This window comes from Thamnophis elegans, chromosome 5 (assembly GCF_009769535.1).
Source record: "Thamnophis elegans isolate rThaEle1 chromosome 5, rThaEle1.pri, whole genome shotgun sequence".
Lineage (NCBI taxonomy): Eukaryota > Metazoa > Chordata > Lepidosauria > Squamata > Colubridae > Thamnophis > Thamnophis elegans.
In genome coordinates this window covers 56,259,263-56,282,989 of record NC_045545.1, presented here as the reverse complement: position 1 = coordinate 56,282,989, position 23,727 = coordinate 56,259,263, and the positions used below count along the sequence as shown (strand labels likewise).

At 37.0% G+C, this 23,727-nt stretch overlaps 2 protein-coding genes and 1 long non-coding RNA gene across 22 annotated transcripts in view; all 3 read right to left on the bottom strand.

Moving 5' to 3' along the window:
* Positions 1-10,033, bottom strand: part of LOC116508920 (complement component receptor 1-like protein) — a 47,185-nt gene extending 37,152 nt beyond the window's left edge. For all 18 annotated transcript variants that reach the window (XM_032217740.1, XM_032217749.1, XM_032217744.1 and 15 more), the window contains exon 1: positions 8,671-10,033. In XM_032217740.1, the coding sequence (XP_032073631.1) occupies positions 8,671-8,746 (76 nt within the window). In that variant the 5' untranslated portion in view covers positions 8,747-10,033. The remainder of the gene's footprint in view (positions 1-8,670) is intronic.
* Positions 10,034-10,053: 20 nt separating this feature from the next.
* On the bottom strand, positions 10,054-10,964 carry LOC116508927. Its single transcript, XR_004255440.1, has 3 exons — positions 10,875-10,964; positions 10,605-10,696; positions 10,054-10,277 (listed from the first exon to the last, which is right to left on the bottom strand). It is a non-coding gene; the product is annotated as an uncharacterized LOC116508927 (long non-coding RNA).
* Positions 10,965-12,056: 1,092 nt separating this feature from the next.
* The window catches only part of LOC116508919 (complement receptor type 2-like), a 65,021-nt gene continuing 53,350 nt past the window's right edge, over positions 12,057-23,727 (bottom strand). For 2 of the 3 annotated variants that reach the window (XM_032217738.1, XM_032217739.1), the window contains 3 exons: positions 16,364-16,463; positions 13,056-13,975; positions 12,057-12,338 (listed from right to left, as the gene is read on the bottom strand). The gene's annotated coding sequence lies outside the window, so the exon portion shown is untranslated. Of the gene's footprint in view, positions 12,339-13,055; positions 13,976-16,363; positions 16,464-22,511; positions 22,707-22,805; positions 23,005-23,727 lie in introns of all 3 variants that reach the window. The other variant, XM_032217736.1, reaches the window with a different exon arrangement.

The window sequence follows — 23,727 nt, the reverse complement described above, 5'->3', positions numbered from 1 at the left end:
ATGATATAACCTCTTAGAGAATTATTTAATAAGATTCAAACAGAAGGTAAAGTGCCTCCATCTTGGAAGACAGCGTTTATATCTTTGATACCCAAAGAAGATCAAGATACTACCCAACCAAAAAATTATAGACCTATCTCATTACTTAATGTAGATTATAAAATTTTTACTAAAATACTAGCAAATAGGTTAATGCTGGTTATTCAACAATTGATACACACCGACCAAACAGGTTTTATACAGGGGAGACAGATGAAAAGTAATGTCAGATTAATTATTAATGCATTAGAATATTTGGGAAAGAACAACCAAATCCCTGCTGCGTTTATATTTTTGGATGCTGAGAAGGCCTTTGATCGAGTTAACTGGCAATTTCTGTTGAAGATATTGCAAAAAATGCAGATAGGAGATAATTTTTTACAGTCAATTAAAGCAATATGCCAACAGCAAACAGCACAAATCATAGTCAATGGAAGTTTAACAGACTCTTTTCAAATTGGAAAAGGTACAAGACAGGGCTGTCCTTTGTCCCCATTATTGTTTATTATAACTTTGGAAGTATTGTTGAATAAAATACGGGGCTTGGATGGTCTAAAAGGGATCAAGATTAGGCAGCAAGAATACAGAGTGTGCGCTTTTGTGGATGATTTGGTCATAATATTGGAACAACCGCAGGAATCCAGTATGGTTTTAATGAATACGATTAATCAATATGGTCAAGTGTCTGGTTTTAAAATAAATTTAGGAAAAACAAAAATATTAGCTATAAATATGAATACTAAACAAAAGGAAGAACTAGGAGTGATGCTAGGATGTGAGGTAGTTAAAAAAGTCAAATATCTTGGAGTTAACATCTTAACTTCAAATGGGAAACTATATAAGCATAATTATGAACCACTTTGGCATAGTATACAGACAGAGATGAAAAAATGGGAGAAATTGCACTTATCTTTGTTGGGTAGGATAGCGGCAGTGAAAATGAACATCTTACCAAAAATTTTATTTCTCTTTCAAATGTTACCTATACTTAAAAAAGATGAGAATCTTTTAGAATGGCAGAAGGGTATCAACAAATTTGTATGGACCGGAAAGAAGCCGAGGGTAAAGATGAAAATAATGCAAGATGTACGCGAGAGAGGAGGCTTGAAACTACCTAACTTAAAACTATATTATGATGCAGTGGCACTATCTGTAATTAGTGATTGGACTCATTTAACTAATGATAGAATATTGAATATTGAGGGACACGATCTGGTATATGGTTGGCATGCTTACCTGTTATTCAACAAAAAATTGGACAAGAATTTTAAAAGTCATCTTTTAAGAAATGCTTTACTGCGGGTCTGGAAAAAATACCAATATAAATTAAATGACAAGATACCCATGTGGGCAATTCCTAGACACGCAATTGAAAATATGAATATAGCACAAAAACAGGATAGAATTACCTACAGACAGCTTCTTATCTTGGAAAGGGGGGTACTACAACTAAAATCTTTAGAGGTATTAAAAGAGGAGAAGGTAGTTCAAACATGGTTCCAGTATGGGCAATTACAGGCTAGGTGGAAAATAGATCAAAAAATTGCTTTTATTCAAGTTGAGGATAATCTGTTTAAACAAATAAGAGATCAAAGCTTAATGCATATAAAGAGGATATATAATGTATTAATACAGATGGATTCGGAAACAGAATTAGTTAAAGATTGTATGATAGAGTGGGCTCAAAACATTGAAGAACCAATAATGCTGGATACATGGGAAAGAATCTGGGTAAGAAATATGAAATTTACACAAGCTCAAAACCTGAGAGAAAATTTTTATAAGATGTTCTATAGATGGCATTTAGATCCTAAAAAGCTGCCTTCTATGTATCCGAATTTACAGCCTAAATGTTGCAGATGTGGCTCTCTCAATGCTACATATTTTCATATATGGTGAACCTGCCAAAAGGTTAAAGCATTTTGGATAAAAATATGGTGGATTATGCAAAATATCTTTAAAAGAAGGATAAAGTTTACTCCTCAGTTATTTTTACTAGGTATAAGTATTGACTTTACAGTGGTAGAGACTAACTTGATTCTGCACCTAATAACGGCAGCAAGACTGTTGGTGGCGCAATACTGGAAGAAGGAAGACTTGCCTACAATTCAAGAATGGACATTGAAAGTTACAAACTTAGCCGAGATGGCTAAAATATCGGCATATCTTAAAGATCACTCAAATGAGAGATATAAACGAGACTGGAAAAAATGGATTGACTATATACAAAATAAATACGGGACCAAGAAATTCCAGTTAGCCTATGCTTAAGATCAGAAATGATTTAAATTGTTTAAAGTTAGCTCAGCAAGAAGAAGCTAAGATCAATGTAGAGATGTCATTAATCTCTTTATTTCTTTTTTCTCAATAGATTTTTGACTGTGTTTGCTAAAAATCCATAATGTGTACGGGTTCTGGGAAGTCAGGCGGGGGAAGGAGGAGGGGGGTTGGGTGGAGGGTGGAGGGAGGGAGGGGTATACATTAGGCTAGACAAGAATTTGGTGGTAAACTAGAACTATTTTGACACACACAAAAATTGTACTCCGATGTCTCACTGATTGAGGAACGATGAAATGTTTGTTTTAAAAGAAAATAATACTTTTGAAAAAAAAATACAGAAAAAAACACTCCTAACTGGAATTTATGCCCCCAATGAAAAACAAGACGAATTCTATAAAAAATTACATAAAAGAATTTTGGACTTAGACTATGTTGATATTTGTATGATGGGAGACTTTAATGGCATCGTGAACCAAAACATGGACTATAAAACACACAAAACAAAAAAGCTAAATAGAAAGTTGCTGCCGAAATCCTTCTTTGGGATGATAGATGAAGTAAATCTAAAAGATATATGGAAAGAAATGCCAAAACAGAACAGTACACTTTTTATTCAAATAGACATTCATCATTTTCTAGAATAGATATTATATGGGCCTCAGCAGAATTGATCTGCAATGTACAAGAAATTGAGATTGGAGCAAGCACTTGGGCGGACCATAACCCAATTTCAATTAAATGGAAAGGCCAAAGGGCAAGATCTAGATGGACATTAAATAACACCATATTGAAAGCAAAAGACTTTGTACAAAAAATGGAAAAATACTGAGAAAAAAAAAATTATACAAGACTACTATGCTGAGCTCTACGAACAAGAGAAGGTGGAGGAGGGAGGAGTCAAAAAGTACTTACAGGATGCCAATCTTCCCCAGATATCAGATGAAACTAGAACAATGCTAGAAAGTAAAATAACAATGATGGAGCTAACAGATGCACTTAAAAAACAAAATAATGGGAAAGCCCCAGGACCGGATGGACTACCTGTGGAATTCTATAGAATATTTGAAGAAACTTCGATTCTCCCACTCCTACAAGTCATGAATGAAGTGACATTTGAGAGTAAAATACCGACGTCATGGTCAGAAGCATATATTACATTGCTACCCAAGGGAGAGACCGATTTAACATAAACTAAGAACTATAAACCAATTTCTTTATTAAATTCAGATTATAAGCTATTTGCATCTATACTAGCAGAGAGACTTAAAAAATATTTACCGTATATACTCGAGTATAAGCCGAGTTTTTCAGCCCACTTTTTGGGCTGAAAAAAGCCGCCTCGGCTTATACTCGAGTCTACAACTGGATCCGGCAGTGCTGTTGCCTGTTGGAGGAGGAGGAGGCGAACCAGCCTGCCATCGCCAGCCACCGCTAGCCCTGCCGCTCTTCCCACCCCCTTCCAAGCCCCACAGTCCAGCGGATGGAGCAGCGAAGCCCCGGGGCTTCGCTACTGCTCCCCGCATTTTCTGCACGGGGATCCCTTGGAGAGGGGATTCCAGCCTGCCATCGCCAGCCACCGCTAGCCCTGCCGCTCTTCCCACCCCCTTCCAAGCCCCACAGCTGCTCCATCCGCTGGACTGTGGGGCTTGGAAGGGGGTGGGAAGAGCGGCAGGGCTAGCGGTGGCTGGCGATGGCAGGCTGGAATCCCCTCTCCAAGGGATCCCCGTGCAGAAAATGCGGGGAGCAGTAGCGAAGCCCCGGGGCTTCGCTGCTCCATCCGCTGGACTGTGGGGCTTGGAAGGGGGTGGGAAGAGCGGCAGGGCTAGCGGTGGCTGGCGATGGCAGGCTGGTTCGCCTCCTCCTCCTCCAACAGCACTGCCGGATATCCGCCCAAATCTGTGGGGGCGCCAGCGGGAGCTTTGGCGGCTTCACCTCAGCCGCAGCGCTGGGCAGCAAATGTGCTGGTGCTGTTGGAGGAGGAGGAGGCGGCGGCAGCAATAGCACCTGAGGACAGGACAAGAAGCAATGGAAACTTGTCAGAAGGAGACTCAAGCTGGAAATAACGAGCAATCTGACAGTAAGAACAATTAAAATCCTAGGAAAATGTCCTTTCATGAAAAATTACTTTTTCAGTTAACTCTGCCTGACATTAGTTGGGTGAACAGAAATATTAGTTGGCCAATTCTAAAAGGGAGCACCAGAAAGAACTTAAAATATTTTTTAAGAGAGCTGGGTTTTTCATTTATATTATATGTATGAACAGAATTAACACAAATTGCAGATACCAATCAAACATAAAGAAAAAAAGGATGAAATAATGCTCATTTTAAAAAACTCAGTGAAAATAAAAACAATATACCAAGAAGGTGGCATACTGGTTGTGATTTGATCTCTTCGGGGGATCCCGGGGATCCCCTATACAAGTATTTTAATATTGCAGACTTGCAGTATTATAAGTCATACTGATATTATAGAACACTTTAATTAAGCGGGTCCCTTGAATAAACATAACTTTGAGTTTCAAATAACACTGATTTTTTATTTTTGAAATTTACCGTAGCTGCTGCATTTCCCACCCTAGGCTTATACTCGAGTCAATAACTTTTCCAGCTTTTTGGGGTAAAATTAGGTGCCTCGGCTTATATTCGGGTCGGCTTATACTCGAGTATATACGGTAAATAGCTTCATCCACTCAGATCAAAATGGCTTTTTTGACAATGTGAATTGGCAATTCATGTTTTTACAACTGGAGCAGATGAACTTTGGTAAGAAATTTATTCAAACCATACGAATGATATATCAGAAACAAACAGCAAAGATAATGGTAAATGGAGAACTAACAGATCCTATTGAAATAAAGAGAGGTACGAGACAAGGTTGCCCATTATCACCATTACTCTTTGTCTTAACATTAGAGGTTTTAAACAGAAAGATCAGAGAAGAAGAAATAAGAGGAATGAAAATTAAGAAAGGAGAATATAAACTACAAGCGTTTGCAGATGATTTAGTTTTTATTCTTGAAGATCCACTAGAAACAGCACCCAAACTGCTAGAAAGAATAGAGGAATATGGAAAAGTAGCAGGCTTGAAAATAAACAAAGACAAAACAAAGATTATGACAAAGAATATGCCAGCAACACAAAAGGAAGAGTTGTCAGAAACTTTGCAGAATCAAATTATAAGTAAGGTTAAATATTTGTGGATACACCTATCACCTACATGCAGTACTCTTAAGGAAGACAATTATACTAGACTAAAACAACAAATAGCGACTGATCTGATGAAATGGAAAGATTTACAACTATCAATGATGGGAAGAACTTCTACAATTAAAATGAACATTTTACCTAGAATTTTATACCTGTTCCAGACAATCCCAATCAGATTGGGTAAGGACTTTTTTCAAGACTTAAACAAAATAGTTTTGAAGTTTATTTGGCAAGGGAAAACAGCTAGAATAAAACTTAAATTGTTACAAGATGCTAGAATTAGAGGAGGACTTGGCCTACCTGATTGGGAGTTATATTACCAAGCAACAAACTTGATGTGGATTAAGGAGTGTGTATCACTAAAAATTCTAGACTATTGAATGTAGAAGGTCATGATTTACTGTTGGGATGGCATGCTTTCTTATGGTATAAGGGAACTAAAGCACATGGCTATTTTAGAAGACATTATATAAGGGAGGCTTTGTTATTAAACTGGGAAAAGGTAAAAAGATTACACTACTTAAAAATTCCAGTCTGGGTATCAACGATTGAAGCATTTTCATATCCAATAATATATAAAAAGGAACAAACAGTTAGATATGTTGAAATATTTAATGCAGAGGGTGAACTCAAATCTATCCAAGAGTTGAAACAAGAAGGGATAGAAATGAATTGGTATTCATATGTACAGATACAATCTAGATATAATGAAGATAGAAAATCAAAAGGTTTTTACAATAAAATGACTGAGTTAGACAAAATTTTAACAGATACTGATGAAAAAGTAATTAAAAAACTATTAGATATTTATTGGAGGTTAAATTACAAGAGCTAGTTTCTTTAAACTATGATAGCTTGGGGAAAAAACTTTAGGGATGGGATTGATTTAGAGAAATGGCAGAAACTGTGGTCTCAAAATTATAAAATGACAATGTCTACTGTATATAGAGAAAATTTGTATAAGATGTTTTACAGGTGGCACCTATCCCCAACCAGAATTGCAAGAATGTCCAAGAATAAATCAGAAAAGTGTTGGAAATGTCATCAGATACCGGGCTCATATTACCACATGTGGTGGACTTGCATTGAAGCTAAAAGATACTGGACTAAAATCCACATGTGGTTGGAGAAAATGACACACAAACAAATAGACTTTAAACCAGAGGTCTTTTTATTGGGGATCATACCAGAAATCTATAATAAAGACTTAAAATATTTGATTGTAAATGTGTTAATAGCAGCCAGAATCGTATTTGCAAAAAACTGGAAAAATGAAACAATACCAAAACAGGAAGAAGTTATTCGAAAAATAATGGACTGTGCTGAAATGAGTTAATTGACACTTGAAATTAGAGAACAAGACGACGAGCAATTTTATAAGATATGGGACTTGTTTTACCAGTGGCTGGGGGAAAAAACTTGGAAATGAAAAATGTTTTACTCATGTTTCAACTGGAGGAGTTAAATGATAACACAATCATGCTGTGAAATAGATTAACAATGATACAATGAAAAATTGATATATCTATGAATTGAATAGAATTTTTTGCTTTAAAAAAGAATAAGGATAACAACGATTTTATGTATACTTGATAGAGGATTGGTGATATAATGTATAACCTTAAGAACATATTACAATGATATCTTGTTGTTGATAAATAATTTTAATAAGGGAATAATTTAAAAATTGGTATATATATGTAGCGACCATTTAGAATATTTTGTTGAAAAATGAAGGAATAAGATTTCTGTTTGAAGGTATGAGGTACAAGGATAACAATGAACACAAGCATACCTGATATTTGATTGGTGGAATTAAGTATAATGGAAAATAGTGATGTATAAATATAAATGGTTGGTAAAAAAAATCTTTTCTTTCACATGGGGATTATATAAAGGTATACTGTTATCAAATAGATAATCAAGAATGTAAGGGAACTATGATTTATTGGAAAAAAATAATGCTAATCGTAATTGAACATATACTGTACAATGAAAGTGAGGTATTTAGTTAAACTAGATGAAAAATCTGTGATGGTAAATGTTATTCCAGAATATGGATGTTAAAACACCTATAACCAAACGACATGCTGTATGTGATGATGCTTTTTTGTGTGTTTTTTGTGTTTTTGTGTTTTTTTTATTGTTGTTTGTAGGTAGTCTGTGTAATAAAAATATTTTTTTTTTAAAAAAAATAAGTAGAGTGCTGTGCAAAATTCCATGTGTGGGGTTCCCAAACACGAGTGACAGTTAAAAAGACAGAGTTTTGTAGCCAACTTTGGGGGGGGGGGTGTTAATTTGAACCTATTCATCCAGGCCTTTACATTATTCAAGTATTGTCTGGTCAGTCTCAGACTGAAATATACATTGGATAACATGCACATATTGATGATACCTGAACCCAAAATGATGGATGACCTCACCTATCAGCTTCACATAAATACGAAACAGAGTAAGGAACAAGGAGCCCTAAGTCACATACAAGAGTCTGGAATGTGTTCTATCTTCTCTATGAACACCTAGCAGGAACCAATCATTGGGGGGGGGGGGCACTCTAATAAGTCCTATTCCTTTATTTAACCAGTGTATCCAGAGAAGACCTATGCTGTGAGTATCTAAGACCAATTGATATGATTCACCTTTAATTATTCAGTAACCTAGGTCTAGTAATATTTCGGCAGTACCAGACATCATACATTTGTTGTATGTATATGTACGTACGTACATACATATACACTCATACACACATACACATATACATATATACACACGCACACATAATTATATATAATTATGTTTGTTCCAGCATAACTCTGGAGCGCCTCGAGCAATTTCAACCAAACTTGGCAAAACAAAGCTGGCTGAGGAACTCTGGGAGTTAAATTCCGTAAATCTTAAAGTTGCGAAGCCTGGCCTAGAGGGCCTCGAGGCAATCCCAGCGTGGGGTTCCGTCCCAAGGCCGCTATCGCCACATGCCTCTTCAGGCCTCCGGTGCCCTGGCAGGTCGCGCAGGGGAAGCAGGCGGAGACGAAACGCCCCACCTCCTCCTCGTAATGACGAGGGAGAGAGGAGGGAGAGAGGAAAGAGGGAGTCAGAGAGAACCCCGCTGCCGCGTGAGGAGGAGAACGTGCATCACTCTCACCTGCCCAGGCCCATCTCATCGCCGCCAGCGCCAAAATCGCGAGAAGCCGCGAAGCGCGGCGTAGCGGCCGCGACATGGCGCTCAACGCGCAGGAGGATGAAGAAGCGTTGGAATCAGGCGCGCGGAGATTGGCGGGGCGGGGGGGGGGGACGTTCCAGGCTCGAGTGCCAGCTCCTGCCGCGGCGGGGGTGGGGGTCGGGGGACTGTCGTAGCCACTGTCGCCCTTGAGTCGGCCTTTCTTTTCATTTTCATTTCAAGTCAAGAATCAGCGTTAGGCCAACAATGGGGGGGAGGCGCCGCCAGTGCGCGAGATCCTCGCGAGCGGATGGCTGAAGGCAGCTACGGTAGCCCCTGCGGAGGCAAGTAGACTGCAAGTAGATCTAGAAAACTCTAGGGCTGAAGAAGCTTCTTGCATAAGCGAAACGTCTTTAAAGAAAAACCGGAAAACCAAATTGCCTCTTGAAAAAGCACCTTTGGGACAACCAGGACCTGGATGACTGAGAACCTCCATAGGCAAGATCTAGAAAGGTTTGCTGCGAGCTTGACCTCCGGATATAGGTATTGCCTAGATGTTGGGCATTTGAAAAATGCAGGCACTAACTCAGAGGTAGGCTGGCGAAATTGCTCTGGATAGGAGTCAGGCGGCAGAAGCAAAACGGCAAGGCGAGGTTGCTGCCGTTTGGAGACCGTCAAGCTGGAATGACACCAATTGCTTTTTTTAAATCAGCAAACTTGATAGGAGAGATTAACAATTCAATGTAGGAATCTCGGAAGTTCCTACCAGGTTTTTTTGCTGTTCCAATGGGCTGAATGGCATGAAGAAGCCCTGGCGGAATGATTTCCAGCAGCGCTTTACCCGAAGGTTCTGCCTTGACGTAGTTTCAAAGTTGTGCCCATACTCTTAATTTAATCTCCGCCGTCCTTTTTCTCCAAAAGTCCTCTCCCCCCACCAAAAAAGGAAGTACATAAAAGATTCGTTTATTTTTTATTTACAAATTTATTTTCGGGTTGAATTTAGAATTGTAAGAAAAATTGATTATTACTATTTATTGTATATCCTAGTACCATAGTTTGCTCAATGCACTTGAAGTATTTCCTGCTTAATGAATATGGAATATGAATGGATGATTACATTAGTATACTGCCAGGCTCTCAACAACTCTGGGCAGCTTACAACAATCAAAAGACATCATACAAAAAAAAAATACAACATAAATAAAAGATGGCAAGCATAATGAAGTGGGCAGGTCTCAGAGGGCTGCCTCACCAAAGGCCAAAGGCCAGATTAATAAAACATTTATGCATGTATGTTTTGTAACAAAACAAAAGTGATCATAATACATTATCAAAGAAGAAAAAACAAAGTGCTATAATAAAGTAAAAGAATGCAATAAAAAGAATAATATATGTCAACAATAAATGGTCATGTATGGTTCTTGATTTTTATATCAAAATCATATCAGCTATGTTATATCAATGACTCTGCTTCATATTTTTTCCAGGAGTATATTATACATTCATTGCTTCTCATAACATAACCATCAATGTCAGCATGATATTTGTTGTTAGCTTGCTCAGAAGAAATTGCCAATTAAGAATATCTTGTCCTGTGAAAAAGTAATAATGACATTTCATTGAACAAGAAAAATTTCAGTAAATATAAAAAGGCATTTTATATGCAATACAGAAATAAAAGAAAGGTACTCTAGAAAAATCACTTGTAAACAAAAGAAAATACACAACTGACGTCAGCTACTTTGTAACAGGTTGATGGTACAAAGAAATTTACCTACCAAAGAAGTTGCTGCACAATAGCATGCCCATCCCCAAATTATATATGTGCTATAAGTTATTTTAAACCATCTGACTCAGTCATATTTATACAAATAATGTATTTTCATCTTAAAATAGTAACTTTACCGTGAGATTATTACCTGTAGCTATGAAGACAAAGTTTTCTTTTTACAGTGGAGAATCTTCATAACTAGCAACACAATACTTTCTTTGGGCTTCACAGGTACAATTGCTAAATTAATTGGGAGAACATATACTTGAGAAGATAAACCAAATTATAAGACTTAAAAATACATTTAAATGCATTGTTTGAAATAGGCAGATGAGAATTCCTGTTTGGTAGAATATGAATCTCAAATTATTATTAACACTTCCTTCAGTATAAATAATGTAAACAAATAAATGCTCACCGTTTTTTCTTTTGCAAAAGGACAATCCACATCGCACCACCAAAAATGAGGAAAAGCAATAGGATACTTCTCACAGAACCTCTTAAAACCAAGTAAATAGGCTGGCGAAATTGCTCTGGATAGGAGTCAGGCGGCAGAAGCAAAACGGCAAGGCGAGGTTGCTGCCGTTTGGAGACCGTCAAGCTGGAATGACACCAATTGCTTTTTTTTAATCAGCAAACTTGATAGGAGAGATTAACAATTCAATGTAGGCATCTCGGAAGTTCCTACCAGGTTTTTTTTGCTGTTCCAATGGGCTGAATGGCATGAAGAAGCCCTGGCGGAATGATTTCCAGCAGCGCTTTACCCGAAGGTTCTGCCTTGACGTAGTTTCAAAGTTGTGCCCATACTCTTAATTTAATCTCCGCCGTCCTTTTTCTCCAAAAGTCCTCTCCCCCCACCAAAAAAGGAAGTACGTAAAAGATTCGTTTATTTTTTGTTTACAAATTTATTTTCGGATTGAATTTAGAATTGTTTTAATAATTTCTAAAAAGAAAAATTGATTATTACTATTTATTGTATATCCTAGTACCATAACTTGCTCAACGCACTTGAAGTATTTCCTGCTTAATGAATATGGAATATGAATGGATGATTAAATTAGTATACTGCCAGACTCTCAACAACTCTGGGCAGCTTACAACAATCAAAAGACATCATACAAAAAAAAATACAACATAAATAAAAGATGGCAAGCATAATGAAGTGGGCAGGTCTCAGAGGGCTGCCTCACCAAAGGCCAAAGTCCAGAGTAATAAAACATTTATGCATGTATGTTTTATAACAAAACAAAAGTGATCATAATACATTATCAAAGAAAAAACAAAGTGCTATAACAAAGTAAGAAAATGCAAAAAGAATAATATATGTCAACAATAAATGGTCACAAATCACCTCTCTAATGCAAATATTCAAAATGTGTATGATACATTCATACAACTTTTAACCTATTCTCTACAAATGCCCCATATTTCAATATATTTGCCCATACACAATCTTCTATAAGCAATTTGCTCATGAGCGACAACTGCAACCAAGTTTTCAGTCCATTGAGTAAAGGGGGACATACATTTATCTTTCCAAATATCAGTCTTCTGGTCATAATAAGGGCATGAAGAATCCATTTATATTGTTAAGTTGTCAAATTCCTTGTACTGGTATGTACTTCAAGAGAATGTTATCTGATAATTTTAGCTTTTGTAGCACAATCATTTTGACATAATCCATTACTTTTTAAGCATGTATGGCTCTTGATTTTTATATCAAAATCATATCAGCTACGTCATATCAATCACTGCTTCATATTTATTTTCCAGGAGTATATTATACATTCATTACTTCTCATAACATAACCATCAATGTCAGCATGATTATTTGTTGCTAGCTTGCTCAGAAGAAATTGCCAATTAAGAATAATATCTTGTCCTATGAAAAAGTAATAATGACATTTCATTGAACAAGAAGAATTTCAGTAAATATAAAAAGGCATTTTATATGCAACACAGAAATAAAAGGAAGGTATCGTAGAAAAATCACTTGTAAACAAAACAAAATACACAACTGACGTCAGCTACTTTGTAACAGGTTGATGGTACAAAGAAATTTACCTACCAAAGAAGTTGCTGCACAATAGCATGCCCATCCCCAAATTATATATGTGCTATAAGTTATTTTAAACCATCTGACTCAGTCATATTTATACAAATAATGTATTTTCATCTTAAAATAGTAACTTTACCATGAGATTATTGCCTGTAGCTATGAAGACAAAGTTTTCTTTTTACAGTGGAGAATCTTCATAACTAGCAACACAATACTTTCTTTGGGCTTCACAGGTACAATTGCTAAATTAATCGTGAGAACATATACTTGAGAAGATAAACCAAATTAAAAGACTTAAAAATACATTTAAATGCATTGTTTGAAATAGGCAGATGAGAATTCCTGTGAATTAATGGCCTGCCTTATTTTACCAATGCTAAACTCAAAATAGATGTGCTGATTGGAATGGCAAAAACCTTTTCCTCACAAAATACCTGATTTCAGTGCATATATCCCTTATTGATATTTGGTAGAATATGAATCTCAAATTATCATTAACACTTCCTTCAGTATAAATAATGTAAACAAATAAATGCTCACCTTTTTTTCTTTTGCAAAAGGACAATCCACATTGCACCACCAAAAATGAGGAAAAGCAATAGGATACTTCTCACAGAACCTCTTAAAACCAAGTAAATATATTTATTTAGTTACGATTTTCTCTAAAATGAAAGGTTAAAGAAAGAACTGATTTTATTATAAATTAAATTGAAGTGAGAAAATTAATAAAATTTTGTAACATTAAAATGCAATGAAAATGGATGCATCCTAAGGTATTTATGTAATGCACTGTAGAATCCATTCTACAAAAATCAAAATATTTAGAATCACAATGAAAAGTTCTTTTTTCCCCCTTTTTCTTATGTCAAGTTGCTCGACAACTTTGCTATTATCATATGGATAATATTCCTTTCTCATCTTCTTTTTGCTACATTATCATGAGTGTTCTGTATTATATATGCTCATCTGACAAAGACAACTAAAGAACAGGGAAAACATTTGACTAGTAGCCACTGACCTATCTTATCCACTGTTTATGGAATGCAAGGTCCACAATGCCTTTCTGCATTCAATGGGAGCGTCTAGAAATTACTTACCAAAACCTATGGTAGCAAAATTGTAGGAGCCTAAAGAAAGAAGCAAAACAAGAGTAACAAACTATCAGCAAAGGGGACAATTAAATGTACTAGTTCTTGAAAGTATTTTTGAGAGGCTCTCCAAACAATATAAAATTAAATTCTCTGTCAAATCTTTAAGGCCTAATTTCCAATTTACCATGCTTAATCTGTGTACAAGCTGGCACAGGGGCATCCCATCCTATCTGCTGCGCTTGAATAGGAGAAGAATCATGCCTGACATAGCCATTTCCAGACTCCAGAATCACATTAGCACTAATCTGAATCACACTTTTTTTTCTGATCTGGTGCTATCAGAAAGTGGTGGGAGCGGGCAGCCATCCACTGAAAATCAAAGTTGAATAAAAGTTCTTAGACACTATTTTTGCAGGAAAGAGCCACACTTGCCTTTACAACTCGAGAGTTGTAAGAAGATTGCCTGAGATGCAGTAATACCATTCAAAGAGATAAAGCAAAAACGTTTTTATTAGAGAAGTTTAAATAAAAATAATAGAAAACGGGAAAGTTAATTTATTTTCATCTTAACTTTTGTCCACACTTTCACCCTTACTGATAATCTGCCTCTACCTAAATGTTAAAAGATTTTGGGGAGGAAAAAAACTACTAATAGACCAGGGGTGTCAAACTGGCTGTCCGTGGGCTGGACGCATCATGCACAGGTCATGCCCACCCCTGCTCCATGAAAGGAAAAATTGTAGCGATACATCAGGTGACGCTGTTGAGTTTAACACCTGTATAATAGACCAATAACTTATTTGTAGCCTGGCCATCATAGTTTTAGAAGAAAACACTCCCATGCTATCAAAAATTATCCTGGACAGGAAACATTTTTTTTGTACAAGGTACTTTATTGGGTGCTACAGGTTTTAACTATATTTTTGGAGCAGGACCTAGATCATAACTAATTATTACATCACATTCATCATTCATTAACATGATATATCTGGGGCTTCATTCTGGGATATTTACAAATTGCATTTAAAAATTCAATACATCCCTTTGTCTACTCTAATTCAAAATGAGCTGCTTAGAGTTGTTTCAGTTCTGAGGTAACCTTCAGGTCTGAATAAAATGCACAGATAAAGATGACCAAGGACCTCATACAGTATTTTAGTATTCATTCATCCCATGCTTTTTTATTCATGTGATGTCAATTGATAATTATATGTATTCATACGTGTAGACAGACAACATATGTGTATGTGTAGAGACAGATTGCTAGAAGGCAAAATAGAAATGTGCAGGAGAAATTAGTTTTCATAATTGCTAAGTCTTATTTTGGCAAAAGTCCAATATATTTATAATCATACAATGGAAGGAGAAATTTCCCACTGATTTATTTTCTAGAGAAAATGTATCAGAAGGAAGAACATGTTTAACTCCACTGTTCATTGACACACACTGTGTACCTGACAGTGGTCCTTCATTATCATTCTGTTTAGTTAATTTTTAATTATGATTTTGGCTTAGCAAACTTACTGTGTTTCCCCCCAAATAACACAGGATCTTATTTTTTTTTGACCCCCGAAATAAGTACCTGGCCTTATTTTCAGGGAGGTTTTATTATTTTTGAGGTGCAGGAGGTGGCGAGCTGGTCACCTCGTGGCTGCTGCTGTGTTGCAATATTTCCAGAGAGGACTTATTTTCGAGAGAGAGCTTATTTTAGCACATGAGCTCAAAAGAACGATTTCGCTTATTATCCGAGGAGGTCTTATTTTGAGGAAAACAAGGGAGATTGAAAGAGAAAGATGCAAAAGCAGGCTGAAGCCTTCCAACCTGGTCAGGACAGGCTCCACTGGATGTCGGCTCAGACAACAAGAGCCAGCTGTGGGGATTTTGGAAAAGGACACAGAGCAGTGTGGGTAGGATGCAGAAGATGCCATTTCAGGAATAGATGGGCAAGAGAAGGAGAGCCCAGGAACATTGGAAGGGCTGATGCGATAGTGACTAGACAAGTGCCTGGCTGAAGAGGAAAGAGCAGAGATACAGCTGCAGCTGGGAAATGTGGATGACCAGCCAGAAGTACAGGGTGCAGAAGAGGTATAGCTGCATATGTCAGTGGAGACAAGGAGGACTTGCCTTCCCTGTCAGATCCCAGGACATGTAGCAGAGACAGGCACATGGAAATCAGTGAGGCTACTCATAAGGAAGCAGCCTCACCTCTCCTAATGAGTTGCACCAGTTGGTAATCATTCAGTCTGATACATGGAGCAAAGTGGCATTGTAGCCAACCATTCACTTCCCTGTCGTGCATGTGATCTGACTTCATGTTTCCTGATTCTGGACCTGTGCCTTATTTTCTGACCTCATGTTTGGACCTTGGATTTCATGCCTGGATTTTGGACTTGGACCTTGGATACCAAACCTGGACTTGAGACTTGACCTGGGTTTTGTGGACTCTGATTTATTGGGTCTTGGTGGAGGGCCATTTGCTGACAAGCCTCTGCTAGGACATCTGGGGAATGACAATGGGAGTTTGCAGTGTTTTAATAAAACATTAAAAAAAACTCTCGGCATTTGCATGTGTGCCTCTTTCCCATTGAGGTACAAGCCTTGCCCAATGACGAGGAAAGTGAGACTTCCTAACCCCCCACCCAGCCCACCCCTGAAGAGTCCTCACCAAACAATTTCAGGTTACACTGTTGAAAGGATGAAGAAAGAAACAGGAAGATTCTCATCACTGGAAATTGTGTTGGATTCCTTGAAACTTACCCTTCCTCACACTGATAATTTACAGTGGAGCCAAGGGGAAAATCTCCTATTACAAGCAATCTGCCACCCTCTGGTTCTTCTGAATGTCCACATGATTTTCCTAGTGGAAAATAGAGAGATTCTACTTTTTCATGTTATGTTTTGGATAACACAAAATGTATAAAACTGATTCACATTTTCTATCTGTCTTTAACAACCGACAAATATACTCCCAAGGGTTAAGTTTCACAATTTCATACCCCACTGAAAGGCCATTCCATCCTATTTTAGTTTGATCAGGGTAAAGGAAGACTCACTTTAACAGAATTCTTGAATTTCTGACCAAATCTTATTCCTAATGCATGTCACTGTGATTTCAGTTCAAGATTCCTAACATAACCAGGATCATATATATTTCACAATTGAACCAGAAGAAACAACTTATTTTTTATATTCATCTGCAATATCTGTCTAATCTAACTGAATGGGAAGGGCACGGGTGCCTCCAAAACAAAGAAACAAACAAATTTCAGCTATTTTTAACATTATTAGTACTATTAGTGTTATCATTGAACTTACTATTGCCATGTTCAAGTTGATAGATAGGGAAAGTTGCATTATTCCTAGTTCTATCTGATTATCTACAATAATTATTACAACTCTCAGAGAGAAGGCGGGGCTTAGCAGTGAGAAGACGGAGTTTCAGGCTATTCCTGAAATTCCTCTATTCTGAAGGATTTTTGGACGGGTTTTTTGGACCCTAGCTGTCCCGGAGACGACAGTGAAGGTGAGGAGAGACCCAGGACCTCAGAGACATTCGCAAAGTCTCGGGGGGGGGGGTATTAACTCCTCGTGCCAATTCCTTTCTGGATTAGCTGCGTGCTAACTGAAACTGCAGGTTGCCCCTAAGAATGGCAGAAGTGATGTCATCTGGTAAGCTGATTTTATTATTCAAGAGAGACTGTCCGCACTAAAAGCTTAAGCTAATTGAAACCAAAAAATAGAATAATCTAGCGGCGAATTGGTCTTTTTTTTAATGGATTTATGGCTGGTGGCTGCTTTATTTCTTAAACGCTTCAAGGAACGCTTCGGCAGCCCTCCTCACTGACTCTTTTTAAGTGGACCGTAAAGTCAACTTTCTACTAATTAGCCCTTCACGATCTGACATTTTTATTACTTGGCTGTGTTTACGATCAGATAAGATTGCACAGTTTCCAGCGTGTCTTTACTTGCAATTTTTAACTGCGACACATCATGGCGTCTGAAAATACTTCTAAGGTTTCATTCCAGATTCTTTTTTCCGCATGTTGAGAGCTTTTTGACTCTTTTCAGAGATTGGAAAGAAAATTGGATCATCTGATTTTAAAATATGAAGGAAAAACTGAGATCGCTGAATGTTTGAATGTTCCTGAAATACAAATGGAAAATGTGAGAAATGGCGTCTGGTCTATCTCAGAGGAAGAAAGGAGGGGGGGAGCTATAAAGAAGATTCATTTAAAGAGACAGGGTGTAGGAGAAATGGAAACTCCACCCTGGAGAATTAAAGTCAATTTGAAAAGTTTTACAAGCCCGGGACAACATTATTATTTCATCACTGACATTCAGAGCCAAAAGGTGCGAAGATATTTTCGTCTGGACTTGCTTATAAAAACATTTGGTAAACTTATTCAACGAATGGCAATTGGATTGAGAAAATTTTGCTGTTGGAGGGACACAGGCTGACAGATGGAAGAATATAACTTAAAATTAGCTAAATCTGATTACTTTAATTTGTAATAGATATAGCTGAATAATAATTGATATTGATGGTAATGTATATAATGTGGAATTGGCTGATAGATTGAAGAATACAATTGAAATCTAGCTAACCTAATTGCTCTCTTTGTAACAGATATAGCTGAATAATAATCGATATTGATAGTAATGTATATAATGTGGAGTCGACATGATAAATAACAATTGGATATGAGAAAACACTTTTGGATTATACATAAAGAGTATTAATTACAATAATTATCACTATTATAAAAACTTAATAAAATACATACAATCAAATGTTAATCAATACTGGGAAAATGTTATGATATATGATATAACTAAATATTATGGATGTTCAGCTAAAATAGGATATGAGGATTTGATGTAAATAGAGGACTTTATAAGTAAGTAAATGAAATGTCAGCATGTGTTATGGATTAATTCTTTGGCGTAGCTAAGGATGAAGGATGTTTAAATAACTATAGGTAATTAAAACTGGAGATATAATGATGCTAATATGGTAAACATTTGAGTTAAGATATTTGAATTAATATGAGTTAATGGAAGAGAAGCACCAAAGCATGTTGTAACCAGTTGATATACGTCTTCTTTTTTATAATAGATACCTGTGTTTTGTTCTTTTTTCCTGCCTTGTCCTTTGTCGTTTTTGTCCCTTTTTTTTTTTGTTCTATTTTTTTTTTTTTTTTTTTTGCCTTTTCTTTTTGATTTTTTCTTTTCCCACTGGTGTGGGCAGGTATTGTTCAAGATTGTTACTTGTATTAATATTTTTAAATAATAATTACAGTCAAATGAAAATGGATATATAATAATGCTTAAGTTAATATGAGTTATGTTTGTTGACAGTGGAGGATCTGTAATCGATTGATACATTTTCTACAGATGTAAAGAAAGATGCTGTACTTGTTTCAATTAAAATTAAAAAACATTTATTATTAAAAAAAAAATATTACAACTCTCAGTTTTAATTAGAGGACAGTATTAATTAGAGAACAGTCAACCAAAGATAAAAAGAGCAGTGTTTCTTTATTTTCTTCCCTACAAAAAATAACAAGTTTAGGTGCATATATTTTGAAAACTTAAACCCTTTAGAAAGGGGAAAACAAAATCTTTACATTAATTACACTTCATGGTTTAAAAATACCAATAATTGATGGCATGGCCTATTTAGTTTTATACTAAAGTAATATGAAAACATATTCTAAATATGAGATATCTATCTTTCATCAAGAATGTAGAACTCAAAATCATGATCTTGTTTCAAAAAACGTAAAATCTAAATGTGTGATTTTAAAAGGCTAAATTCACACTAATATCACATCAGTCACAATAAAACATTCCCAAACATTTCATAGCTCTCTGCAACTATTCCCAGGTGAACACTAGAGATGGGAAGAGCAACAGAATTATCCCCCTCCCCCAAATGGAATGGCCAAAGGAAAGGGCTTTTTGTCAACAGTTCATCCTTTTCAAGATCCCTTCATTAAAGATTCAAATCACCAATTATAAAATGTTGAACTCTACCCTAAATATTTCTGATAACAGAACATAATAACAGAGTTGGAAGGGACCTTAGAGGTCTTCTAGTCCAACCCCCTGTTAGGCAGGAAATCCAACACCACTTCAGACACGACAGCAGCTTTTAAAGCAAGTTAAGGATTTCTTTCTAAACACTTCATTCAGTAAAGAAGTGGAAACCCATATGAAGAGGGCTCCTCTGTTTCTGGACCTTACTCCTTCAAGAGCTTACGGGAAAAAATGTTGTGATCACGAAAGGTACGTTCACAATTAGGGGCAGGAGAAGACCATCTGCCAGCATTTGTGCAATGAAGAGTTGCCTCCAATCAGAGCTTAGCCAGGATTGCATGCATATTTCACAAGCATTCCCCTGGGAAATACTCCTGTTTTCTGGTTGTGACCAAGGCTTCTTCTGCTCACAGCCAGTGACATCTACTACTATAGCATTTTAGATCAATCATTGCCACACAAAAAAAACATATTTGATTTCTTTTGAAAGTATGACACCAAATGAGCATAAAAAAGAGAGGTGGGAACTGATACAATTGGAACATTACAGATTCTGCTGGACTCCCAAATTCCCATCAGGCCCAGCTATCCTTGGGAATGGCCTTAGGTAGTGGGAGCTATTTTTAAACAACATACAATAACGAGATCCACAGGTTCCTCAAAATGATGCTAAAAGCTCTGAAATGTTCTGATTTTTCTGTAGACAATCAATTTCCCTGTGCCTAATAGCAATAGCAGTTAGACTTATATAGTGCTTTACAGCACTCTATCAGTTGTTTAAAGAGTCAGCATATTGCTTCCAACAAGTCATTTTACCATGTTTTGAAGGATGGAAGACTGAGTCAACTTTGAGCCAACGGCGATCAAACTCCTGGCAATGAACTGAATTATCCTGCAATGCTGCATTGTAATACTGCACTACTATTAATTGTGGTATATAAAAGTATTCGATTAAGATAAGATTTGATTAATATATACACCCATCAATCAAAAATCCATATGTTTTACTTAAATCATATTTCTCCTTTCACAGATTCTATGGAAAACCACAAAGATACAACAAAAAAGGGATTCAGGCAAATAATGTGACTTTTGGATATAATGACAAAATTAATTCTTTAGAATTTACAAGATTAAAGAGGTGTAGGTGAAGTAAGAGACAGAGTAGTAATGGCAGTAGTGTAGGAAGGAGACAATGATTGCAAGGAGGAAATATCAAAATCACTTGTTGGCAACTATGTGTTCTTGATACAATTTTTCTGATTTTGGTACCCAGGGCCAAATTTGAACATTTGAGGGAAGGTGTTATAGGGCAGAGGTGTGAAACTCAATTTCATTCAGGGCCACATCAGGGTTGTGTTTTACCTCTGGGGTGGGCACGGCCAGCTCAATATCACTCGTGTTGAGGGCTCCTGTGATGGTCTGAGTGCTCTGCCAGTGAAAACAAGGTCCCAAGCTTCATTTTTGGCTGTGATGACTGCAACCCTCTGCTAATGAAAATGGAGCTCAGAAGGGCTGCCCGCAGTCCCCCTGAGCTCTATTTTCGCTGGCAGAGGCACCACCGGCCAGTCCTTCGCTCTTTCCAGGGCAGTCCAGTAGGCCAGATCTAAGCACACTGCAGGCCAGATCTAACCCGCGGGCCTTGAGTTTGACACTCCTGTTATAGTGCATGTACATATCTCAGCAAAGGACTGCTGTAAACAGACTGTTTGTAAACAGACTGTTTGTAAACTTCAGTAGTTATTCATATTAATTCATATGTGTAGTGAACATGTGTAATGAAATACATTTTTATGCACGCGCATGTATGTGGGATGAAGATTCTGCTTTTTATAATTCCCAGGATATGAAATGGACACCTAACATTAGAGCCATCATTAAAAAGGCACAACAAAGGATGTTCTTCCTGTGTCAACTCAGAAAGTTCAGACTGTCCCAGGAACTACTGAAACAGTTCTAAGAGGATTTATGGAGTCTGTCACTTCTATAACTGTCTGGTTTAGTACAGCAACCAAACAGGACAAAGTTCAGTGGATAGTTAGGACTGCAGAAAGAAAGAAAAAACAGCAACCAACCTGCCTTCATTGAGGACCTGTATATTGCACGGATCAGAAAGGGGCTGAGAAAATATCTGCAGACCCCCTCATATCCTGGACAACTGTTTCAACTCCTCCTGTCAGGACACACTGCATGCCAAAACAACTAAACACAAAGAGAGTTTTTTCCCTTGTGCCATCACTCTGCCGAACACCTAATTACCACAGTACTGTCATGTTTATAGATAGATAGATAGATAGATAGATAGATAGATAGATAGATAGATAGATAGATAGATATAGAGATGATAGATAGATAGACAGACAGACAGACAGACAGAACATTCCAAAGGATTATAAGAAAAGGTAGTAGTATGCATGTGCATGCAGCAGCATATAAAAAGGCTCACGTACATACCTAATTGGGAATTATGACTGCTCAGTTGATCATGATAACAATTTTCTTGGCAAACTTATCCCAGTTCAAATTCTATTCCTCTGAAAAATCAGGATGAAAATTTTCATCCACCAGTCTTATTGCAAAACAAATGAAAATCATACAAGTTTTGTCTATATTTACCCTTCCTCACAAGTATAATTTAATGTAGAACCAAATAGAAAATCTCCTGATACAATCAGTCTACCATTTTCTGGTTCTCCTGGGTGGCCACATGATTTTTCTACCAAAAAAGAAAATTAGTTATATCTTTCTTATGCTAAAACATTCAAAACTGAAATTTATGACTATATATCATACGAACACATTCACAAACATTCAAAAAATGGAGAATATTTCCACCTATTTTTAAGATAGGAGAAAAAACACTAACTTTTACAAAATTCTTGAACTTCTGACCAAACCTGATTCCGGATACATATAGAAGAGGCATTCATTCTAGGATGCTTAACTTAGCCTGGGTTGCATTTGTATTGTACCAATGACCCAACAGGAAAGGAATTCATTTTCTGATACTCATCAGTGAGCTCTGCAAAGTCTAACCTGAGGGGGATGCCACAGTTGCCTCCTGATTTAAAAAGAAGAAATAAAGGAAAAATGATCTGAGTGTTTATTGTTAAATTTTGTGCGTCAATCTTCTGATTAATTTCCTTACTTAAAAAAATACCTCAACATTTGAAGAGCCAAAATACAAAATGCTATGGAAGACCACATGCCATCATCTATACATTTAATAGTTGCCTCTCCAATCAGAGCATAGCCAGGATTGCATGTATATTTCACAAGCATTCCACTAGGAAATACTGCTGTTTCCTGGTTATTGCGGATCCCATTTTGAATGTCTGGGGGTGACTAGCATATCACCACTAGAAGACAAAGGGAGAAAATTGGGAAGAAAAACAAATTAAGAATGTACTTTGGGCTGATACGCTTATTTTAAAAATAAACAATTCTCCCTCAAAAAGTGATTGTGAAATGTTCTTAAGCATTCTTTCAATATGAGGGTCCCACTGGATTCAGGAATCCTGCTTGATGAGCAGGTGACAGTTGCAGTAAAGGGCATTTGCACAATTTCATTTTGTGCGCCATTTGTGCCCATTCCCAGATTGACGGACCCTACTCATGGTCACTCATGCCTTTGTGACCTCCTGGTTCGATTAGTGCAATGCACTGTAACAGAGGCTACCCTTGAAGACTAACCAAAAGCTTCAGCTGATCCAAATGGAGCAATGTAAGCAGTTATGTATGTTGCTGATGGAACACACATTATATCTCTGCTTTGCTAGCTGCATTGGATACTAATTTGCTTCTGGTACTAATTTAAGGTAGTGGTGTTTATACTGAAAGCCCTTCCTGGTATACAACTGGGATACTTGAGAAACTCTGTCTCCCCAAATCCATCTGCCCATCTCACCACCTCCAGCAAAGGGAACTGTGATGACTCGGGGCTGGGCAGGGAAGCAACACAGCCAGAACAGCCCTGACTGGAACATGTTTTGGGGTCTGTTGACTAAGGACCCACATTTGGCATCCCTGAGGCAGTGGGTTTTTGCTGTGATAAAGTTTATTAAGGTAATGTCTAAGCTTCT